The sequence below is a fragment of the Phalacrocorax carbo genome, chromosome 5 (genome assembly GCF_963921805.1).
Source record: "Phalacrocorax carbo chromosome 5, bPhaCar2.1, whole genome shotgun sequence".
NCBI classification, from domain to species: Eukaryota; Metazoa; Chordata; class Aves; order Suliformes; family Phalacrocoracidae; genus Phalacrocorax; species Phalacrocorax carbo.
The window spans coordinates 13696718-13715009 of NC_087517.1; the positions used below are offsets into that span (position 1 = coordinate 13696718).

Below are 18292 nucleotides of genomic sequence, written 5' to 3' on the forward strand. Positions count from 1 at the left end.
CTCCCCCTCACTGCAGCCAGGGCACTGAACCTCTTTGCACGCCCACCTGTGAGCTACATCCACATGCACCTTTGATCTGAGCTCTCCTGAAAGTATCAAAGGGACATCCTGTGTCTTAGAGCACAAAGTCACTTTTTAGAGAAAGAAAATTCAGCTCTGATGGGTGACAAAGATTAAAATAAATTATTTGGAAACGAAATTCCCCTCTTCCTCCAGTTAATCCAGTGATTTTTTGTGCCTGCCTACATGTCAGCGAACTCTGCATAGCCTCCTCTGGAAAGTCTCTGTCTCCTGCCGCCTCTCACAGCTGGCTCTGGCTGTTCTCTGTCTTCTCTGGGTCCACCACTCTGCAAACCTGCCTCTGCTGCTCCTCCCTGTCCCCCACTGTCTGCCTGCCCCACACTGCCCACAGGAGGTTTCTCCCAGGTGCTCCTTCTGGCAAAGCAACTTTTGCCACCCCACACACATCTTCTGGAAAATGCTGCCCTGGCAAAGCAGCAGCAGGTCCCTGCTGCCTGGCGGTGCTCATCATGAGCACTGGCACCCTGCATACCCACTGGGGAAATTGGCCTCTGCTTTCCTGCAAGGCAAAGGGGTACCCTCTCCTGCCAGCAGGTTTGAGGCATTCCCCCTTGTAATGGAGGGACGCAAACCCCGCTGCACGGTCTGTGCCACACACCTGAGCAGACAGGGGCCTGTGGCCACCCACATCTAGTGTCACTGCAACTGCCCTGCAGCCCAAAGAGGAGTCAGTGCTATGGACCCTGGCAATAAGTTTCCACCTGAAGAGAGACCGTGAGGACATAAGTCAGTTGTATTTTCAGTGCTGCTCTGTCTGTTGGTGAAGGGAGCAGCCACAAACAGATCCCACCCTATTGTTTCTGTGCCTCTGTTTCCTTGTTCTTCTCATGACTGCTTCTCCCTTTGCCTGTGCGCTTTCTTTGCTGGCTGGCTTGCTCTCACACACACACACACGCAGCACTTGCCAAGCAAGCATGTAGCCCAAGGACCTGCCTCACATGGACCTTGGTTTCTCTTCAGGCCTTAATGTATGTAACTCCTTGCCTTGGGCAAGGACTGCTTTATTCTGAACTATCACTGCAGCAGGGTTGTTTTCTCTTTCTACTTGGACTGAAAGCAGAGTGCAGAAAGTACATGGTGGCTTTTAGTCCCGTGGCTGTGACCAGATCACAGACCAACCAGACAGGCCATGGCATCTCTCATTAACAGCACTTTCTCACAGGAGACCTTTGGCACTACCAGGAGCCCTGTTCCCTACTCAGTGACTGGCTCTCACATCATCTCATTCTCTCTTTCTTGACAGATCATGTTATAACCTATGATCACAGAAAGTCCTGATCCTCACGTTTCTCTGCTGTCACCTGTGGGCTCCTCCAGAGCCGCGAAGAAGGGGAAACTCCAGCCCCACCATGGGAAGACTGGGTGAGAAGTGCCTATGACATCTTGGGGAACAGCCACACCTTGAGAGCTAGTTTTAATTTTTATTTTTAGCAATTGTGACAGACTGAAATAATGTTCTTCATTCAGTGGTGATCCACAGGAGCAATTCTGCCTTCTCTCTCTGGGATTAGATTAGAGATAGTTTCAGTAATGCAGGAAAAGTATGTTAATTTGAACCACTCTAAGCAAGGGGTGAATCAAGCTACCAGTGAGTTACCAAGATTGGCTTCCAGGCTGGAATTGCCTCGGACTTCTCCTCAGATGGAAGATGTCTGCTGGTGCCTCACATGGTTAGATGCCTGAGGTGCCTTAGCCTTCAGGGAGTAGCAAGCCTCTTCATTCCCCTCCTGGTCAAGGTGGCTGTGCTGCCTGAATGGTTGACAGTGTGGGGGAAACCCAGCTGCACTAAAAAGCAAACAGTCTGGGCTGTAACTTATGTGGTCCTGTCTTGCTTTACCAAGACCTCTTCCTGGCTGGACAACCTAGTTGGTTCTTGCCTGGCTATTAGAGACCAATGCCCCACCATCCCAGCTCTAAGTTGCCACGGGAATCTCAGGGTAACCCCATATCCATTTGTTCCCTTTGCCTCTGGTTGCCAGGGGAGGGAGTGGAGAGGGCTCTAGCAGGCACTGATGTCTTGTGTGACTGCTGGCAAGTCCATGAGGCCTAAATCCTTAAGAAGAATTTGTAGTCTCTCTGTTCAATGTAAGGAGGCACCTTTCACTTCAGAGGATGGCTTAGACCTACATCCTGTTGGCCCAAACTGAAGTTTTGGGATTTAATTCTTCACATTGCTCTGAACATGTGGTTTAGTCACTTAGGTTCCTTGGGCATTACAATGCTGAACGCAGATCATAGGAACAGCCATGGAAACCACAATTTCTCTTTCTGGGCCTCCGCTGAACTATCATGGGAGTGATCATTTGGGCCTGTTGCTAAGGTGTCAGGAGGGAGGACTGTGCGTTTGTGAAAGTCTGTGAGGTACCTTTGACTCTGCACTGGGAAGGCCTTGGAAATGCTTGGCTACTAGTCACTAAACCATATGCATCTTCCCTATGAAGGGTAAATCAGAGCATTAAGGGACTCTCAGGGACAAAATTACCACCAGTCAGCCGCCTTCTTCCTTCTTGCTACTTGAGCCTTCCAGGAGACCACGCTGTCATGTCATCCTTTCCTACCCCCAGCCACCTCCTTAACCCACGCACTCCTGTCTGTGCCGCATTTGGGGGAAAGAACCTCACTATCTCTCGTAAACCTCCTGCCTCCTTAGCACTGCTGTGTGAGTAAGCTGAGCCTGCAGCAAGCACTTTTGAGCATTTCTCACTAGAGTTGAGCAGTGTTATTGTGAGGGATTGCTGGGGGTAGGTAGGATAAACTTCTCTAAATTCAGATGAGTAGTGTAAGGCCACCATTGGCTTGGCTAGAGATGGAAAAGATTCCCTGCCCCAAGACCCACAGCTCATCTCCTAGTTATGCTGCTCTGTTTCTACCCAAGCTGTTGGTGTTTGGCTTCTGCGTTCCCTGGAAGCAGACCTGCTGTTGCATCCTGCAAGTCATCACCAGGCTGCTTCAGTAACTCATCTTTCCTTCCATTCACAGGTCTTCTACGCATGGCGACTCAACCCATGTGAGAGCTCTCTTATGTGAGTACCCAGCAGCACACTTTGCTGTCTGTGGTCTGTGGACATTGACTGGCATCTAAGTGACACCCCAGCTCCCTCCTCTCCCCCTAGACGCCACTGTCTTAAAGCCTCCATGTGCATTTGCTATGACATACATCAATGTTGATGAGAGACAGGAACACTGCCGGGTGATCTTGAGCTGCCAAAATAATCAGCTCTATGCACAACATGGCTTAAAGGATTTTTCGGTTAGCAGCATGCATCCATTAAAGAGCCTAGACACTCATATTTTTTCTGGGGACTTCCACACTCTAGACTCCTGCCACACAGGCAAGGCACCTTTGGCCAGTCCTGTGGAAAACCGGATGTATCGGAGCGTGGAGAACCTTCACTTGGCAACAGTTTCTGACTCTGGGCTTTATTCTCACTGCCCGAGCCTGGATAACGAGATCATCTTTCGCTATAGAGGCACCAGTCAGTGGAGAGAAGGCTGTGTGGATGTGACCCCAGTACAGAGCACATCGGACTCTCTGAGGAACCTTTCTCTCCATGTTAAACAGACATCTCAGTCAGCACAGAATGTGTTCCTCCCTCCCTTTGCCAAAGTGCCTCAGTGGCTTTTCCCTTCTGCAGAGGAGAGAGCCCTACACGGGGATGCCAAAAAAGAGCTGAAGGAGAAGCTGAGGCTGCATAGCAGGAAGGTGGCAGAGCCCTGCAAGCCAGTGCGTCCCCAGGTGGCCCTGCCTGATCTGATGGCCCGGGAGCTTCTTGAATGCCAGATGTGCCAGCAGTACAAGAATGGTTGTGCTGTCAACTGCTGCACGGTTTTGGTGGAACATACTGCTCTCAGGCACAGCCTCACAGGGAGGCAGGGACTGTGTTTTGCACATAGGATCATCAGTCCAGAAGACATCAAGCAGGAGGCTCAGAGGAGGCTTCGGCTCCGACGGCAGAATAGCTCCCCCAGTTTGCCCCTTCAGCATGCTGGGGAAGGCCCCAGTTTGCCCCTTCAGCATGCTGGGGAAGGCCACGAGATGGCCAAATCCAGAACAGCAGAAACCCTGGAACAATATAGTGGGGAAACAGATGTCAAAGCCACATTGGGACAGAGCAAGAAAGGCCGCTGCAAAGGGAGGCTCTACATACCCACCTTTGAGGAATTCAAGCAAATGAGAAGTAAGGAGGTGAATTCATCTGCCAGCAGCAGTGGGCCAACAGAATGCTTGAATAAGGGTCTGCCTGCAAACCAGACCCTGGAGGAGGAGAGCAATAAGAACATCTGTCCAGAAGCTCTGGGGACCAAAGCTGTGAATGAAGCTGCTGTCATAGCGGAAGATGACAATGATGTGTTCCATGAAAACCACACCTCTGCTGGCTTTTCCCAATATCCAGCCACGTGGGATGGTTTCAGAATGAGCAGCCCTGAGGTGAAGGACAGAACCTTCCAGACCTCCAGCACGGATAGATCCCAGGTCCCCATTTGCTCTAGCCCTATTCCACGATCACATTTGCAGGCAGTAGCAATACAGAGAGCTGGGCAGGAGATCTTCAGTGATGAGCAGCAGAAAGGAGAGACAAGACAATTAAATGATGTCCTCCACCTTGCAGGGCAGTCACTGGCTTCTGAAGCCCAGTCCTCTTGCTGTTCATCGCTGCTGTTAGAAGCCACAGACTTATCCAGCTATGGAGCTAAACTACAGAAAATGAAGGATGAATTCATAGGTTCAGCCCTGGAACTTATTAAGAAAAGGTAACATGCTCTGTGGGGTCATCTGAAAGCAGTTCCCTTGTTAACGATCTGGTCTCTCTCCTGATATGTACATTTAACTCCCGTAGCATAAATATGCTGTTGGCAGAGCCTTTCATCTTAGGGTCTCTGGTAGCTACATGGACATGTCTTTAAACTCTTGAGTTTAAACTCCATCTTTGCGTGGGATTAAACATCAAAAGGCATTTTTATCTAGACTTTACCTTTTTGTACACCTTAATCCTGTCCAGACAGCATCAATTAGTAGTCCTGACACCCAATTTCCCATCCCATTTTATTTCTGTAAGAAATCGTTGAAAGATCTTTTTTTTAATACCTGTGAAAAATAGAGGACAGCAGAGGGATACAAAGTACTAATATGATTCCTTTGAAAAAAGATGTAGGGTCTGTCTCACCACTGCAGGACATCAATTTAGGTAGTGTGACATGCAGCAACAAGAGCTTTCACTTGCTGCCTGTATGTAGTGAACTAGCAAACAAATGAGGGCAAGATGGCTGCTATGAGTCTTTAACCACCCTCTAGAGACCAGCACAGGCAGCAAGTGGAAGTACTTGCAAATACTGTCCTGCCAACTCAGACAGCGAAGCAGTGACAGAAGATACTTGTGTAAAACCTTTCTCCCTCTTCTTCAACCAGGGTTTTCCCCTTCTCTGGGTAAGGTGTTCACAAGGACTGCTTTCTCTATCCTGGTTTTAGTCACTGCAGTCCTATTACTTCCTGCCTGCGAAAGAAGGAATCCCTTTCTATGCAGCAGGTGGCCCAACAGGAATTAGCAAAGTTCTGGAAGCTAGGAATTTGGGGCAGTTATCTCTGTCTTGTCACTAGATAAGACCGATGGGAAAAGTGTTGGAGGAGTGATTTGTTTCCATATGCTTCATGTTCAGGACTGGCTTCACCAAGAATTACATTTGACTTGGTTCCTGGCTGCTTCTGACATTCACAGATGTGGTGTGTGAAATGCCAGGGCATCAACCTTGTACACTGACTTGGTATTTCTGGAATGCTCTAGCTCTGAGACTGGACTCTGGTTTTAGACAAGATGATAGTGACTTCTGCACAGGAATGCAATTAGTTCTGAAAGAAATTCTGTGGAGCTGAAGCTCCCCATGTAGACAGAGCCAGAGTGACGAGCAGAAATACTTCTGCAACTTTATAATCCAAAGGGAAGTAGGTTGTGTCAGAGCCCTGAATGCTTCCTTCAGCTGTCCAGCCCAGCCTTTGTGCTTGTGTTCTAGAGTGTGAAGACCCAATGAAGAAACAGGTGAGAAAGTCATGGTATGCAACCATTTTCATTGAGTAGGCTATTTATATCATTGGTGTAAAATCAACTATGCAGAATGGCACAAAGTGTGAGTGGGAGTGTACAAACAGCTGTCTCAGGGTAGATCAAAGGTTTGACTAGTATCTGAAGCCGGAGGTGCATGCATAGCAAAGTACACAGGAGCTACATGTGCATATGATCTTTCTTCCTACTACTCTCCCAGCTTCCAAACACTTTCTGCCCAGGGCCTTTATGGTTTCAGTGTGTTTTCTGTCCTTTTAATACCTGCAGTGGGTTTTGTTTCTGTGAATGTGTTCAGTCTCCCTAGCTGGATTTGTTAAAATATGTGAGGTGATTTTATTAAGACCAAAACAGTAATAGATCTAAAAATGAGAATGACAGTAGTTCCAGTATTAGAGAGGTTGTTTCATGTGAAGGACCCACCCTGGCCTGTTTATTTTCCATGGTAATAATAATTAATGGTAAAGGTTGTAATTTCTTCAGGATAGCAGGAGGAAGACAAATCTGTTGGCAGTGCCGAAGTACTGGTTAGTGGGAAACTCCAGTTTCCTTTATCTGGAAATCTCTCAATTTTCCATAATTTTCTCCTGAATTTCTGCCTGAATATTCATTTATAACTCAACCTGATTCTCATTGCAGAGGTGGGATACATTTTGTCTGGATGTTTTGGGTTCTAAATTATTATCACTGACATCCAGACCACATTTTTTATAAGTTTCAAATTAAATGAGTTTTCTATGTTTCAAAAGAAATGAAAGCTGGGGGTGTGGTCCCACTTCTACAGATGCTGAACTTGGCAAACCTTTGATGGAGATGTTGTGGTGGTGTATCACAGAATAAAATACCTGAAATTGTCTTCTCTTTCTAGTGTTTCTGTGTAAGTGTTACAGTTTCAGAAAGCAGTTTTCTTTGGTAAGTTAACTGCCTTCCTAGTAATTAATAGTTAATTACTTAAGACTCATTCAAATGGCTTAATATTTAATGAGTGAAGATTTGATTTTCAGCTTCTTAATTATGGCTGCTTTAGCCCCCTCATAGGTCACTGGATACCTTTAACTTAGCTTGTAGTTTTGGCAGGGAAGCAGTGTTGAGATCTAGGTGGAAATCCTGTATGCATGTCAATATATAGTCTACTTTCTGAGCTTGTTTAAGCAGCAAATTGTTCAGGATAAGGACAGGTAAAGACATGGAGTTCCTGTCTGTGAAATGGGGGACAAGGTGACAACAAAATCTGCACAAGGAAGCAAAGGGCAAGACTAACAAAGAAGGTTTCTGAAAAGAGTGATGGGGTCTATCTGGGATGACACCGGGATGGTGGGTACAATAACAGCTTTCCATAACAGAGAACTCCAAGTCTGAAAGGCAGGTGCCAGCAGGGAAGGAGCAGACACAAATGTTTCCATTAGTCAGAAAGAGTTCGGAACATGTGGGAAGGGTTGAGAACTGCTGGCCGGGACAATAACACAACCTTGAAGAATCCCCTAGAGAATATGAAGGAAAGCAGGAGCATTTCCAGTTGTACACCATACACCCAGTGCCTCTGCTTCCATGAGATTCAGAGATGATGGCCCAGAGGTTTAGAAGGACATTCAGAAAGAACTTGTCTTCCCTGCGCTGGCCTAAGCACATTATCTATCCTGGAGAGAACAGGGAAAACTGACACCAACCCCAGGCAGAAAACTCCTATATCAATACGTGATTTGATCCCACAGAAGGAAACATGCCAGAGTCCCCCCTTCTGCAGCTCTGCAGGAGAGCAGAGGGAACTGCTTGAGCAGGCATTGGTGTAGACCTGTTGGCAGCCCAAATCTCTGCCAGGGGAAAGGGACTGGAGGAAGGGGCAATATCCCTTTTTCTTGGCAATGTTTCCTCTTCCTCCTAAGCCAGGGGCAAAGGTTAAAGGAGCAGCCCTAAGCTTTGGTTCTGCTTGAAATCTGCTTGTATCATCCCTGTTTTGTCTACATCCCTCTGATCACCCTGGTGGTGCGGTGCACAGCGACTGCTCTGTGGAGCAGCACTTACCCCCATGTGGCATGGCCAGTACATCATGCGGGAGGGTTCTAATCAGAACTAGAAGTAGAGCAGTCAAACCAGGGATGAAGAAATCTCCTTTCACACAATGTGGGCTCTGCATCATTGCCTTTCTTACCTCTAGCTGACCAACCATGGGGTGGGATGAATTTCTCAGTCTCCAGTCACACCTTAGCGCAGCTCTCTGGGTAGTATTGGCTCTTATTCCACTGCAGGTCACATCTGGAGATTTTTAAAAAAATATCCCTATTGGGTTACAGAAACCTCAATAGGCAATGGCATCTGGTCTGCAGACCTTACCAGCAGAGAGCTGCTGCCAGCTTCACTCAGAGAAGCAGTAATATTCTGGAGTACTTGCCATGTTTAAGTGGATGACCTTGAAGCACTGTAAAAATGACAAATGAAAGTTCAGCTTTTCTCTGAGAGTATGGTCTGTATGGTGGTTTGTGGTATGATCAAGAGGAGAAGACAATATTCTAGTTCTGAGCTCTGCTGTGGGGTGACACATCCTGCTGCCTCTGTGTGTCAGCATGGTCCCTTCTTTCTGCATGTTACAACCAGAAGCTGTTTGAGCAGGAGCAGCTTTTGGAAGTGGTGGTTTTCTGGCAGTGGCAGATCCACTTCAAGAGCTTTCTTGCTCCTTGACCTCTGCCTTCCCTCCCACAGGTGTGCCCAGCTGAACTGTTCATGCTTTACTCGACTCAATGAAATATTGATGAAATTATGTGGCTGGGAATACCTGAGGGAGGATATTTTTTTTAAACCCAGATCATTTCAAGACTGGTTATAGATCAGGGCCCCACAGACAGTTACACTGGACTGCTGAAGGAGTCATACCCCAATGTGGCTGTGGACAGGAGGGAGGAAGGAGATGGGAACCTCTTAAGCTGGACCAGACCAGGACAGTAGCATGGTAGGACCATGGCCTTGCTGTGTGCCTGCGCTGCTCTTACTGCAAGCCTGTAAGGGGGATAATGCAGTCTGTACTACAGACTGCTTGGTGACATTGCTGATGTTGGTATCCCCTTTCTACAGGCTGGGTAAAAGAGGCCTGGAGGAGTGAGGTGACACTTCCAAATCCACCTGGCAGGGAGTTAGCACAGCAAAAGGTAAAAGCTAGGAACCTGCTGTTAGCACTGTTCTGTTGCTGTGCAGCCATGGCTAAACTCTTTTTAACTTGGTAAATCCTCTGGTAATGTCAGCTGGGATCTGGAAGCATAAATGGAGGAAGGTGAAAAAGCATCAGCTGGAAAGTTGCAAACCAACTTTTCTGGCCTGACAACGGAGCTGGTGTGTGTTCTGGGAGATTTGTTCCCTCTTCAGAAATTTCAGTGTTGGCTGATGGTTTGTTATTGGAGCCAACTGTCATTCATTGTAAAGAAAATGCCCATCTGTCTCTTGTTTGCTTGTTGCTGACAGTGTTGGAATTGCATATTAGCAGTATGACCTACCAGCGTAAGTTCACAAGTGAAGCCTTTAAGAAGCAGCAGATTTTTGTCATGGGAGACTTTTACTAAGCACAAAATACATGCATAACCTGAAATATATTCCAGACATGGGCTTCCTCTGTGTAGAAGCATCCATATCCAATCCCAATAATGTTTTTTTTTTAAAGGAATCCAAGCCCATAAAAATCAAGTAAACCCAAAATGAAAAAAATAATATTCTCCCAAGCAGGCTTCATTATGCATGGAAATAAGGTTTCTTAGAGAGTCTGTTAAAAAAAATGTATCACAAGTTGTATCACAAACTACAGCTTGTCAACTGCTCTGTCAAGTCAGTGGTTTTGCACCAGATTCTGTCTGTCTGGAGAGGTGGTGGTGTCTACAGAGAGGGGAATGTGGGGTTGGAACAGGCTGTCTGTATCAGCCAGGCCAAGCCCTCGTTAGGACCAGGCAGCTGTGAATATGAACACCCCAGAATTGCCAAGTGAGAACAACAGACTCTGCCAGTCTTTTCGGGACTCTTTAAGTACACCCAAAGGCCTGATCCTGGGTTCACTGAAAGCAGAGGGAGCCTTTCCAGTTGTTTCAGTGGGTTTGGGATCATATGAGATGAAAAACAGAAGGAAAGCTCCTTTAATCCTCTAATCTCTTCAAAGTATTATGGTTTTTAGCAGGTGGTTTTCTTCCAGATGAGCAATATGGTTTCTATGTTGACAACGTCTCTTTAAATAGTAGCAAATATGGATTTGGCCTGCTTAGAAAGAGGTTTTTCTGGTCCCTATGGGAGAACGTCATGTTTTATGGACACAAAAAAAGTATGTGAACACCCAAGACTTGATATCCCAGGCTGATGCTGGCATAAGTGCAATTACCCAATTTGCACCACTATAATTGAGCTGTGTTCAGAGCCCCTGAAACACAGGCATAACCATTCATGCCAACCAGTCTAGATTCCTGCCTGCGCTTTCGCTGAACTGTTGAGGCTGGTTGTTTGAAGCTGGGCTTGCTGCTCAGTCTCATCTGTGTCAGGAACAGCAGGTGAACTGCATACGTGATGTTCATCAGTCTGCTTCTTCCCCTGCAGCTGCAATGCTGAGACTGCTGCCAAATCCCCCTCCAAGGGACAGTGTGATCTGAGGGAGGCTGATATCCCACCTCTGGAGGACAGCCAGCAGCCCACAGCGATGTCCATGGCAACAGAGGCCTGGGAGGACAAGCCAAGCAATGAGACATCCAGCGACACTCCACCTGCAGGGAATGTAAGGGAGAGGAATTTCCCTCTCATCTTGGGCATGTGTTCAGGATGTTTTTCTTGTCAGAAGTGCTAAAGGATCCCTTCGTTGTAGGAGCTGGGCAGGCTGGGAGCCTGGGGTCTGAAATCACACCAACTCCGATGAGTGATTAAGCTCTGTTAGAAGCATTTCTAGTGCCCTTTTTATTACAGTTAATGAAACAGGAGTCAGTTTTGTGCCCGTGCCTATCTGCCACTGCATCTTTTGCAGAGAGTTCAGCAATAACCCCTTCATGGCCTTCAGTGTGCCACTAGCCCCTTCTTGCTGGACCGTCCAGGAGATCAGATGGACTGCCTCCTAGTGCCCACTTGGTCAAACCACTAATGTAGGCAAGGCGTAGAGGCTGGAGTTCCTGATCCTGCAGTGCTGAAATGTTCACAGAACAGAGGCAAGCTAGCTCAGATCCCTGGAGAACAGGCTCAGCCCCCACTTTAGGCCCTTAGCCAGGGCTGTGCTGTTGACTTCTTCACAGTTATTTGACAGCCATAAACCAGCCACCACAGAGCCACTGTACTCAGAGCTACAGAACAGCAAAGGGAGAGGGGTCCTTGGTGTTAGGACTAAGCAAGAGGGGCCTGTGGGGACAGATTTCCTAATGATCATGTAGCAGAGCTGCATTTACAATCCCACTGCTGATAAGTTTCCTTTTCTCTCCTTTGGCAACTAAAGTCCAGTGGCTGCAAACCAGGTGCTGCTTTGACCACTGCCTTGCTCCAAACCCACTTGCCTTTCTTGCAGACCCCCAGTCCTGGCTGCCGCCGATCCAGCTCTGACATCGTCCATGAGAGCATGGATGGTGCCAAGGCCCAGCGGGAGTGCCGGCTGCGGCCGCACTTCAGTGACCCTATGCCGACAGACTCAGTGAAGAGGAAGCAGCTGGAGCTGAAGATTGCAGCCGCAGCACGGCAGCATGCACAGAAGCGCCGGCAGGAGCGAGACTATGGTAGCCACATTCTGCACACTCATAGGGGACTGTTCGGCCAGATGCTGAGCCCCGCTATCCTGGTGTAAATACAGAGTGACCCCAATGACCTGGGGGAGGGAAGCATTCCAGGTTTAACCCAGGCATGCAAGAAATCAGGATCTACTCTGCTGTGTCTCCCATGATCTCCCTGCCTGGCAGGTGGCAGGGGAAGAGAGAGCTCAAATGAGTTCACCTGTATAGGCAGTGCAGGGATGACAGGCCCTGGGCTTTGCATGGGCACCATTTACTTCTGACTCTCACCAGTCTCAGTGGCAAAACAGGAGAGGGGACAGCTAACAGCCCTGCTTTCTCCAGATCTCCCCCACCAGGGTTCCTACCACTCATGGCTGTGCCAGCTTGAGCTCTTCAGGTGAGCTCTGTGCTGCTGGCGGTGCCTGTAATGATTTGTGTCTCTTCTCAGGTCCAGTGGTAGCAAAAGCCAACCTTGGCCATGGTGGCAGCTTTGATGAGACCCGCCGCACCCCACGTGGCTCCCTCCGCTCCAGACATCACTGGAGCAATGTCAGCAGCCTTAGCACAGACAGCGGGATTGTTGGCGTGAATGATGTCCGGGATGACCTGGATCCCAGTGAGGCCACCCGGACCAAGTCAGCAGATGTGGAGAGGGCAGACAGTGGCATTGGCCAGATGCCAGCCAGAAAGTGGAGGAACAGGGCATCTGAAACGCTGAGCTCCCTGCAGGCCTGGGAAGCCCACCGTCCCTGCACCGACTGTGGCGAAAGGGACCTCCCAGTGGAGACGGATGTTCAGAACTGCAATCAGAGGCGGGCTGACCTCTGCGAGAAGTGCCACAAGCGCAGGACAGAGCGCAAGGAGTCTGTGCTGGAGTTTGTCAACACAGAGGCCAGCTACGGAGAGGACCTGCGCATCATCAAAGAGGAGTTCTACCTCCCCATGCAGGCAGCTGGGCTGCTGAGCCAGGAGCAGCTCCTGGGCATCTTCAGCAACATCCAGGAGCTCATCGACCTCAACGAGAACTTCCTGGAGGTACTCCAGGAAGAAATCGATCAGGCCTTTGACCAGGTATGATGCTGCGTGCTCTACAGGGGCTGGACCAGGCAGACAGGAATAGGTTTTGCGTTAGTGAGGCAGCATAGATAGAACACGTGATCAGGAGGGATCAGACTCCTGGGTCCTGGTCATCTGCCCAGTCCCTGCTTCCCTCAGCTATTATAAACCAGTGATTTCCATAGGCCTGTGCCAGTTCACAGCTGCTGGCCTTGCTCTCTGCTGTGGTAACACCACTGACATTAGCAGGCCATCAGCAGTCTAGCTCATATATCCCATTAACAGGATCTAACTGTCCCATTACCAAAGTTAGCTTTAAGCCCATTAGCTTGGACACTGATAGGTGTGTGACCATAGGGACACAGAGCTCAGCCTGGTCTGGTCACCAGAGGGATGAAGGGGACCAAGCTCACAATCCGTGCTCTTACCCAACCCTGAGATGGCTTGTTTCAGGCTGGCTTGGGTGTATTTGCCTTGGGTTGCAGTTCATTGCAGCTTGCCTCTAGGCTGGCTGCAGGGCCAGGCAGCACAGGCTGCTCCCTGCTCTGGTGACAGTTGGCCGTTACAGCTCTGTGTACCATTTGCTTCTACTGATGTGCTCTGCCTTGCACAAGGGACTTCCCTACCCCATGAGCATGGTGGTCAGAAGGCAGAGAAATAGAAATGAGGGTCTAGAGCAGCAGGCAATCACTGCAAAGGACACATAAGCAGCTCCATGCCCTCCTTTCTTCAAGAAACCAAACACACATGTTGCTGTATCAGTCTCACCAGGATGTTTTGTTCTCTAGGAAACACACCCCTCCTTTCCCTCTTCGAAACCCTGCATGTCAGACTGAGCGACACACCTCAAAAACCGGCAACTTTGACAACCACTCTCATGCACCTGGCACAGTGAAGACAGATGTGCACTGCGGGTGTGATGTCCCCTGTGAATAAGTTATTGAGACAATGGCTTCTACAAACAGCCGTGGGTTTCCCTGTCTCCTCCTCCATGTTGCCCTTTGCAGTTAGAACTCAGTACTGCACCAAAAAGCAGCCAGGAGCCAGAGAGAGACCTGCTCCCTCTCTCGCTGCGCAAATGAGTAGTGATTGCAGAGCATGTCAGCATACACTTAGACAAAGCTAAGAGCATTATGTGGCACCAGATTCTTACTATTCCCTTATTTTATTACACATCCAGAAATCAGAGAACAATTTACTATGAAATTTATTTTTCACTTGTCCATCAAAGTAGCCAGTAAGAGCACAGCTGAAGGAGACTCCTTCCCAGCCAGACCAGTGGCTGAGAACAACTGCAGAAGTTAAGTGCGGTGTCTGTTACCTGAGTTACAGGCCTTCTCTGCCCATTTGCTCCTAAAAGCTCTCTGTTAATTTTTGCACTGCTGCGTAAGCCTGCGTAAGCAGACCTGCCGGCAAGAAGGGCCCCAGCACACCCTCCTGACTAGCAGGCTCACTCTGGCCTCTGGCCTTTGAGTCCTTGCGCTGGTGAGCTGGCCAAGCCCACAGAAGCAGAGAAGACATCTCTTTATGTGTAGAAGAGCAAGCAGTTAGACTAGCTTTCTTTCCCCTCCCTACACACCACTTCCCCCTGGACTTGCAGGGACTGCCCTCCCACCAGGAAGGGTGAGCCCAGTTCCACCTTTGGTCTGGTGTTCACCAGATCCTGCAGTAGGTTCATGCTATAGGGCTGAACGCAGGTTCCATGCTATAGGGCTGAACGCAGGTTCCATGCTTGTGCCTCTCCCGAGCTAACCCAGCAGGGGCTCTATTGCATGCTTGCAGGGTGATGACGACCTGATGACCGTGTGCATCGGTGAAATATTTCTAGAGTTCGTCAACATGCTGCCAGCCTTTCAGACCTACTGTCTTCAGCAGTCCTCCTCTGTGAACATGCTCAACACGCTGGAGAAGGAGAAAGAGTTGCTCAGGTGAGAAAAGGGCTGAGCGTATTCTTCCAGGCTTTGGGGATGGGAAGGCACCAAGCTAAGGGCGAAGCCTTTGTCAGCTCAACTAGATCAAAGTTTTGAGGCTAATGTTCTTCAGTGATGAGCTGCTGTCTCTTGGTGTGAGCATATTAATTTACTCTCCAAAATATATTAACCTCTTGATATCTCCACTGAGGCAGCCAGTTGTTCCCCAGCTATATACTGTATTTTGTGGTACCATTTGCCCACTGACCACTGGGCTGAACTGTCACTGAATAACACCCAGCTGAGAACAGCTCTCGGTCCCTGTGCCAGAGCACAGTTTGGATTTCCACTGGGGAAAGCCACTGTGTGAAGCATGTGTGACTTGAACTAGTTCCCCGTTCCTAGCCCTGGCCCACTGGGCAACGTCAGGCGAGTCACTTCTCTCTTTCCACTGCAGAGCTTAAAATGATGATGGTACCAAATTCTTGTTTAAAGTGCTTGCTAATCTAATGATGAAAGGAGCTACAAATTAATGTGATCTGATACAAGCTGATGTATCTGCCTTTGGCCTACATCAGTGTGTACCAGAGAAAGATCGCACCCTCTTTGTTTTACAATGATCTAGTAGAAGTCTGCCAGGATGTTACGTGCTAGTGTCCCAGGCATCTCATCACTGTTCTGCAGCTGAGTGCAGCTGCAGAAATTGTTGTTAGTTTTTGAGAAGACAGAATTCACAAGGCTGTTAAAACCAGAGTGGGGGCTGCAGTGCCCAGCAGCTGTCAGCACCACACTGTTCATTTGCATTTAGGATTGCAGCACCTGCTGGCAGAACAACCAGTGTTTCATCCCCTCTTCTTAAATCCCTGCAGAATATTCCTCAATGTCTCCCAGAACGACAACACAGCACTGCGGCGAATGAACTTGAGGTCCTTCCTGATGGCCCCTTTGCAAAGAGTCACCAAGTACCCGCTGCTGCTCAGCAGAATCATCAAGGCCACCACCGAGTACCACCCAGATCATGGCAGCCTGCGGGAGGCCAAGAGCCGCATCGAGTCCCACCTGGAGCACATCAACATGAAAACCAAGCAGGAGGGGAACACATGGACCCTCCGCTCCTTTCGCCAGGACAGCAAGAAGAAGAGGGAAGTCATCAACATAGAGATGAGAGAAACTGCCCTCAAAACTGTAGGTTGGCTGCGGGAGGAAACTCGATTTGTGATGGAGGGGTCTCTGCAGCTGGCCCAGCCCCCCGATGGCCAGTGGGTGAAGAAAGGTAGCAAGACCCTGAAGTTCCAGAACATGCAGGTCCTCCTCCTGGTGAACATGAAGCGTGTGTCTGAATCCAGTCTGGAATCAGCCGAGCCAGGGCCGGTGAAGGACGCCGTGCTGGTACTCATCAGGGACAAAAATAACGGGAAGTTCCATTTGCTCAGGGAGCCCTTGAGGCTGAGTAATTGCATCGTCTCCACTGATCCTGACTGCGATGATACTTTTGAACTCATTGAGATCAGGCGGGAGGCGTTTGTGTTCCGGGACAGCGACCGGGCACGGACTCACCACTGGTTCAGGCAGATCAGGCGGTACTCGAGGGAGCTGGGCTCCTGGAAGAAACGTCGGAACGCACTGCCCAACATCATGATCAGCACCCCTCACACCAGGCCCTGAGTCCTGCACGGGCAGCACGCAGGGAGGCTTGGCTTGACCAGTGCCATTTGCAAAGAACCATCAAGAGCCTTGGTGGCTGGGACTTGCTGTGCTCCATGGACAACACAGGGAAGACCCTGGCCCACGAAGACTCTTAGCAGCGCTGGAAGCAAGCATGACAGCCTGCTTCTGGTCTCCAGCCTCAGGACTCACAACCTGTTTGTGTCTGATGTACATAGGGAAGGGCTTCCCTCAAGGAGCAGATCTCTGGAGGAAAATACCGAGTTTAACTTGTTAATATTGCACTGCGGGAGAATGATGTATGATGCTTGCCATTGCATGGATTGTGTTGAAAGCCAGTCTTGACAACATGAGAGAGGTTTCCACTGTTGACTGTATTTCATCAGCATTAGGTAAAGTCAGGGTCAAAATTAGGTGCAGTATTATGCAACAGGGGAGGAAAGCTGGAGAAAATGATGGTTTTCCACTGCTGCTCCTAAGGATTGTATTTCATTATTCACCTCTGTATATTCAGTCAAAATACTTGCTTAAAAAGAAAGGTCTTTCAGCTTTAATCCAAATCAAGTAGGTATCAATTTGCTCAGATTCAGCTGCATGCACACGGCAAAGAAAAAAAATAAAAGCAGGCAGAATAAAAGGACTTCTTGCTCTCTGCCACATACACCCCAAATACGTGTAGAACCTGTGGAAGACCGGTATACCCCCGCTGATTGTCTGTTATTTAACTGACGTAGGGACTGGAACATAATGCTGCATCTGAAATATCTCAGAAGTGTATGTAAATACAGCTCTGCTACCACTAATAGTGAACTTAAAAGTTTGCGATTATTTAAATGATGTAATCTAGTGTATTTCAAAATTTAACTGAAAGGAACAATTTACATTGTACTGTAGAGTAACATAAAAGGTTTTAATAATTATGTTTCAATGACTTTAGGTGGGTATTTTTTAAATACTTGTTTTCTGGAGTAGGTACTTCATTTGGTATGGGTGGCATTCAGGTGAACAATGTGCCTACATCCGCTCTTTGGATCCCCTAAACAGAATTCTGGGGCTACTCCTAATGAGACTGGGAGAATGGTACAAGCCTGCTACCCTCATTCTCACTAGACAACAATAGACTGGCACAAAATCTTGTGATCTGGCCTCAGTCCTGCTGGGGCAGGTCAGGCCCCAGCACACCAAACGTGAGAGCTGAAACTGAGGCCACAAAAGCGCTCCCCCATAAGATCCAGCCTCTCTCAGCTCCAGAGCGGGGAAATGACTTGAAGCTGAACAATGGTAAAAAGGCAAACAGGGTTTAACCTTTTCAGCCTGACATTACCACTGACCTGCAGCCTTGCAGTTACAAGGCCAGCAAAATGTCACACTCTGACTTACACAGCAAAGGCCAGATTACAGCCCTAGAGGCTGAATTATAGGAGCCTCAGTTTTGGTCGGTGGGTCTCAGAGGACAGCCTGCAAATGTTCTTTCAGCCCCCCAGGTAAAGACAAAGCCCATCGGTGTTATTCACTCCCAACAAAATATTTCTGTTACAGGCATTTACTTTACAGGAAGATTCACATAAAGAAGCATAACAGTGCATTTCTCCAGAGGTCAGTCAGCATCAGTGAGTGCACAAACGAAGGCAGACAGAGGCTACCTTCATGTAGGTAGCCCTAGTCTTGTACAGTCACTGCTGACCTAAGGCCTGAGCAGACCTCCAAGCCATGCCCAGTGCTTTGTTCTCCAGCCACAGATGCTGGGGCTTGTCACACTGCTCCGAGCGCTGAGGCAGACACCAGCAGTCAGACATGTGCATACTGGCTGTATTTTCATCTG

The 18292-nt window shown here is 48.6% G+C and overlaps 1 protein-coding gene across 3 annotated transcripts in view; it reads left to right on the forward strand.

Moving 5' to 3' along the window:
* LOC104050934 (myosin-M heavy chain) overlaps positions 1–17406 on the forward strand; it is a 46870-nt gene extending 29464 nt beyond the window's left edge. The window contains exons 2-7 of one of the 3 annotated variants that reach the window (XM_064451234.1): positions 1325–1443; positions 10695–10869; positions 11641–11845; positions 12288–12910; positions 14678–14823; positions 15675–17406. In XM_064451234.1, coding sequence (XP_064307304.1) covers positions 1340–1443; positions 10695–10869; positions 11641–11845; positions 12288–12910; positions 14678–14823; positions 15675–16470 — 2049 coding nt within the window. In that variant the 5' untranslated portion in view covers positions 1325–1339 and the 3' untranslated portion in view covers positions 16471–17406. Of the gene's footprint in view, positions 1–1324; positions 1444–4083; positions 4834–10694; positions 10870–11640; positions 11846–12287; positions 12911–14677; positions 14824–15674 lie in introns of those variants that run through there. The other 2 variants (XM_064451233.1, XM_064451236.1) reach the window with 2 other exon arrangements.
* Positions 17407–18292: the final 886 nt, after the last annotated feature.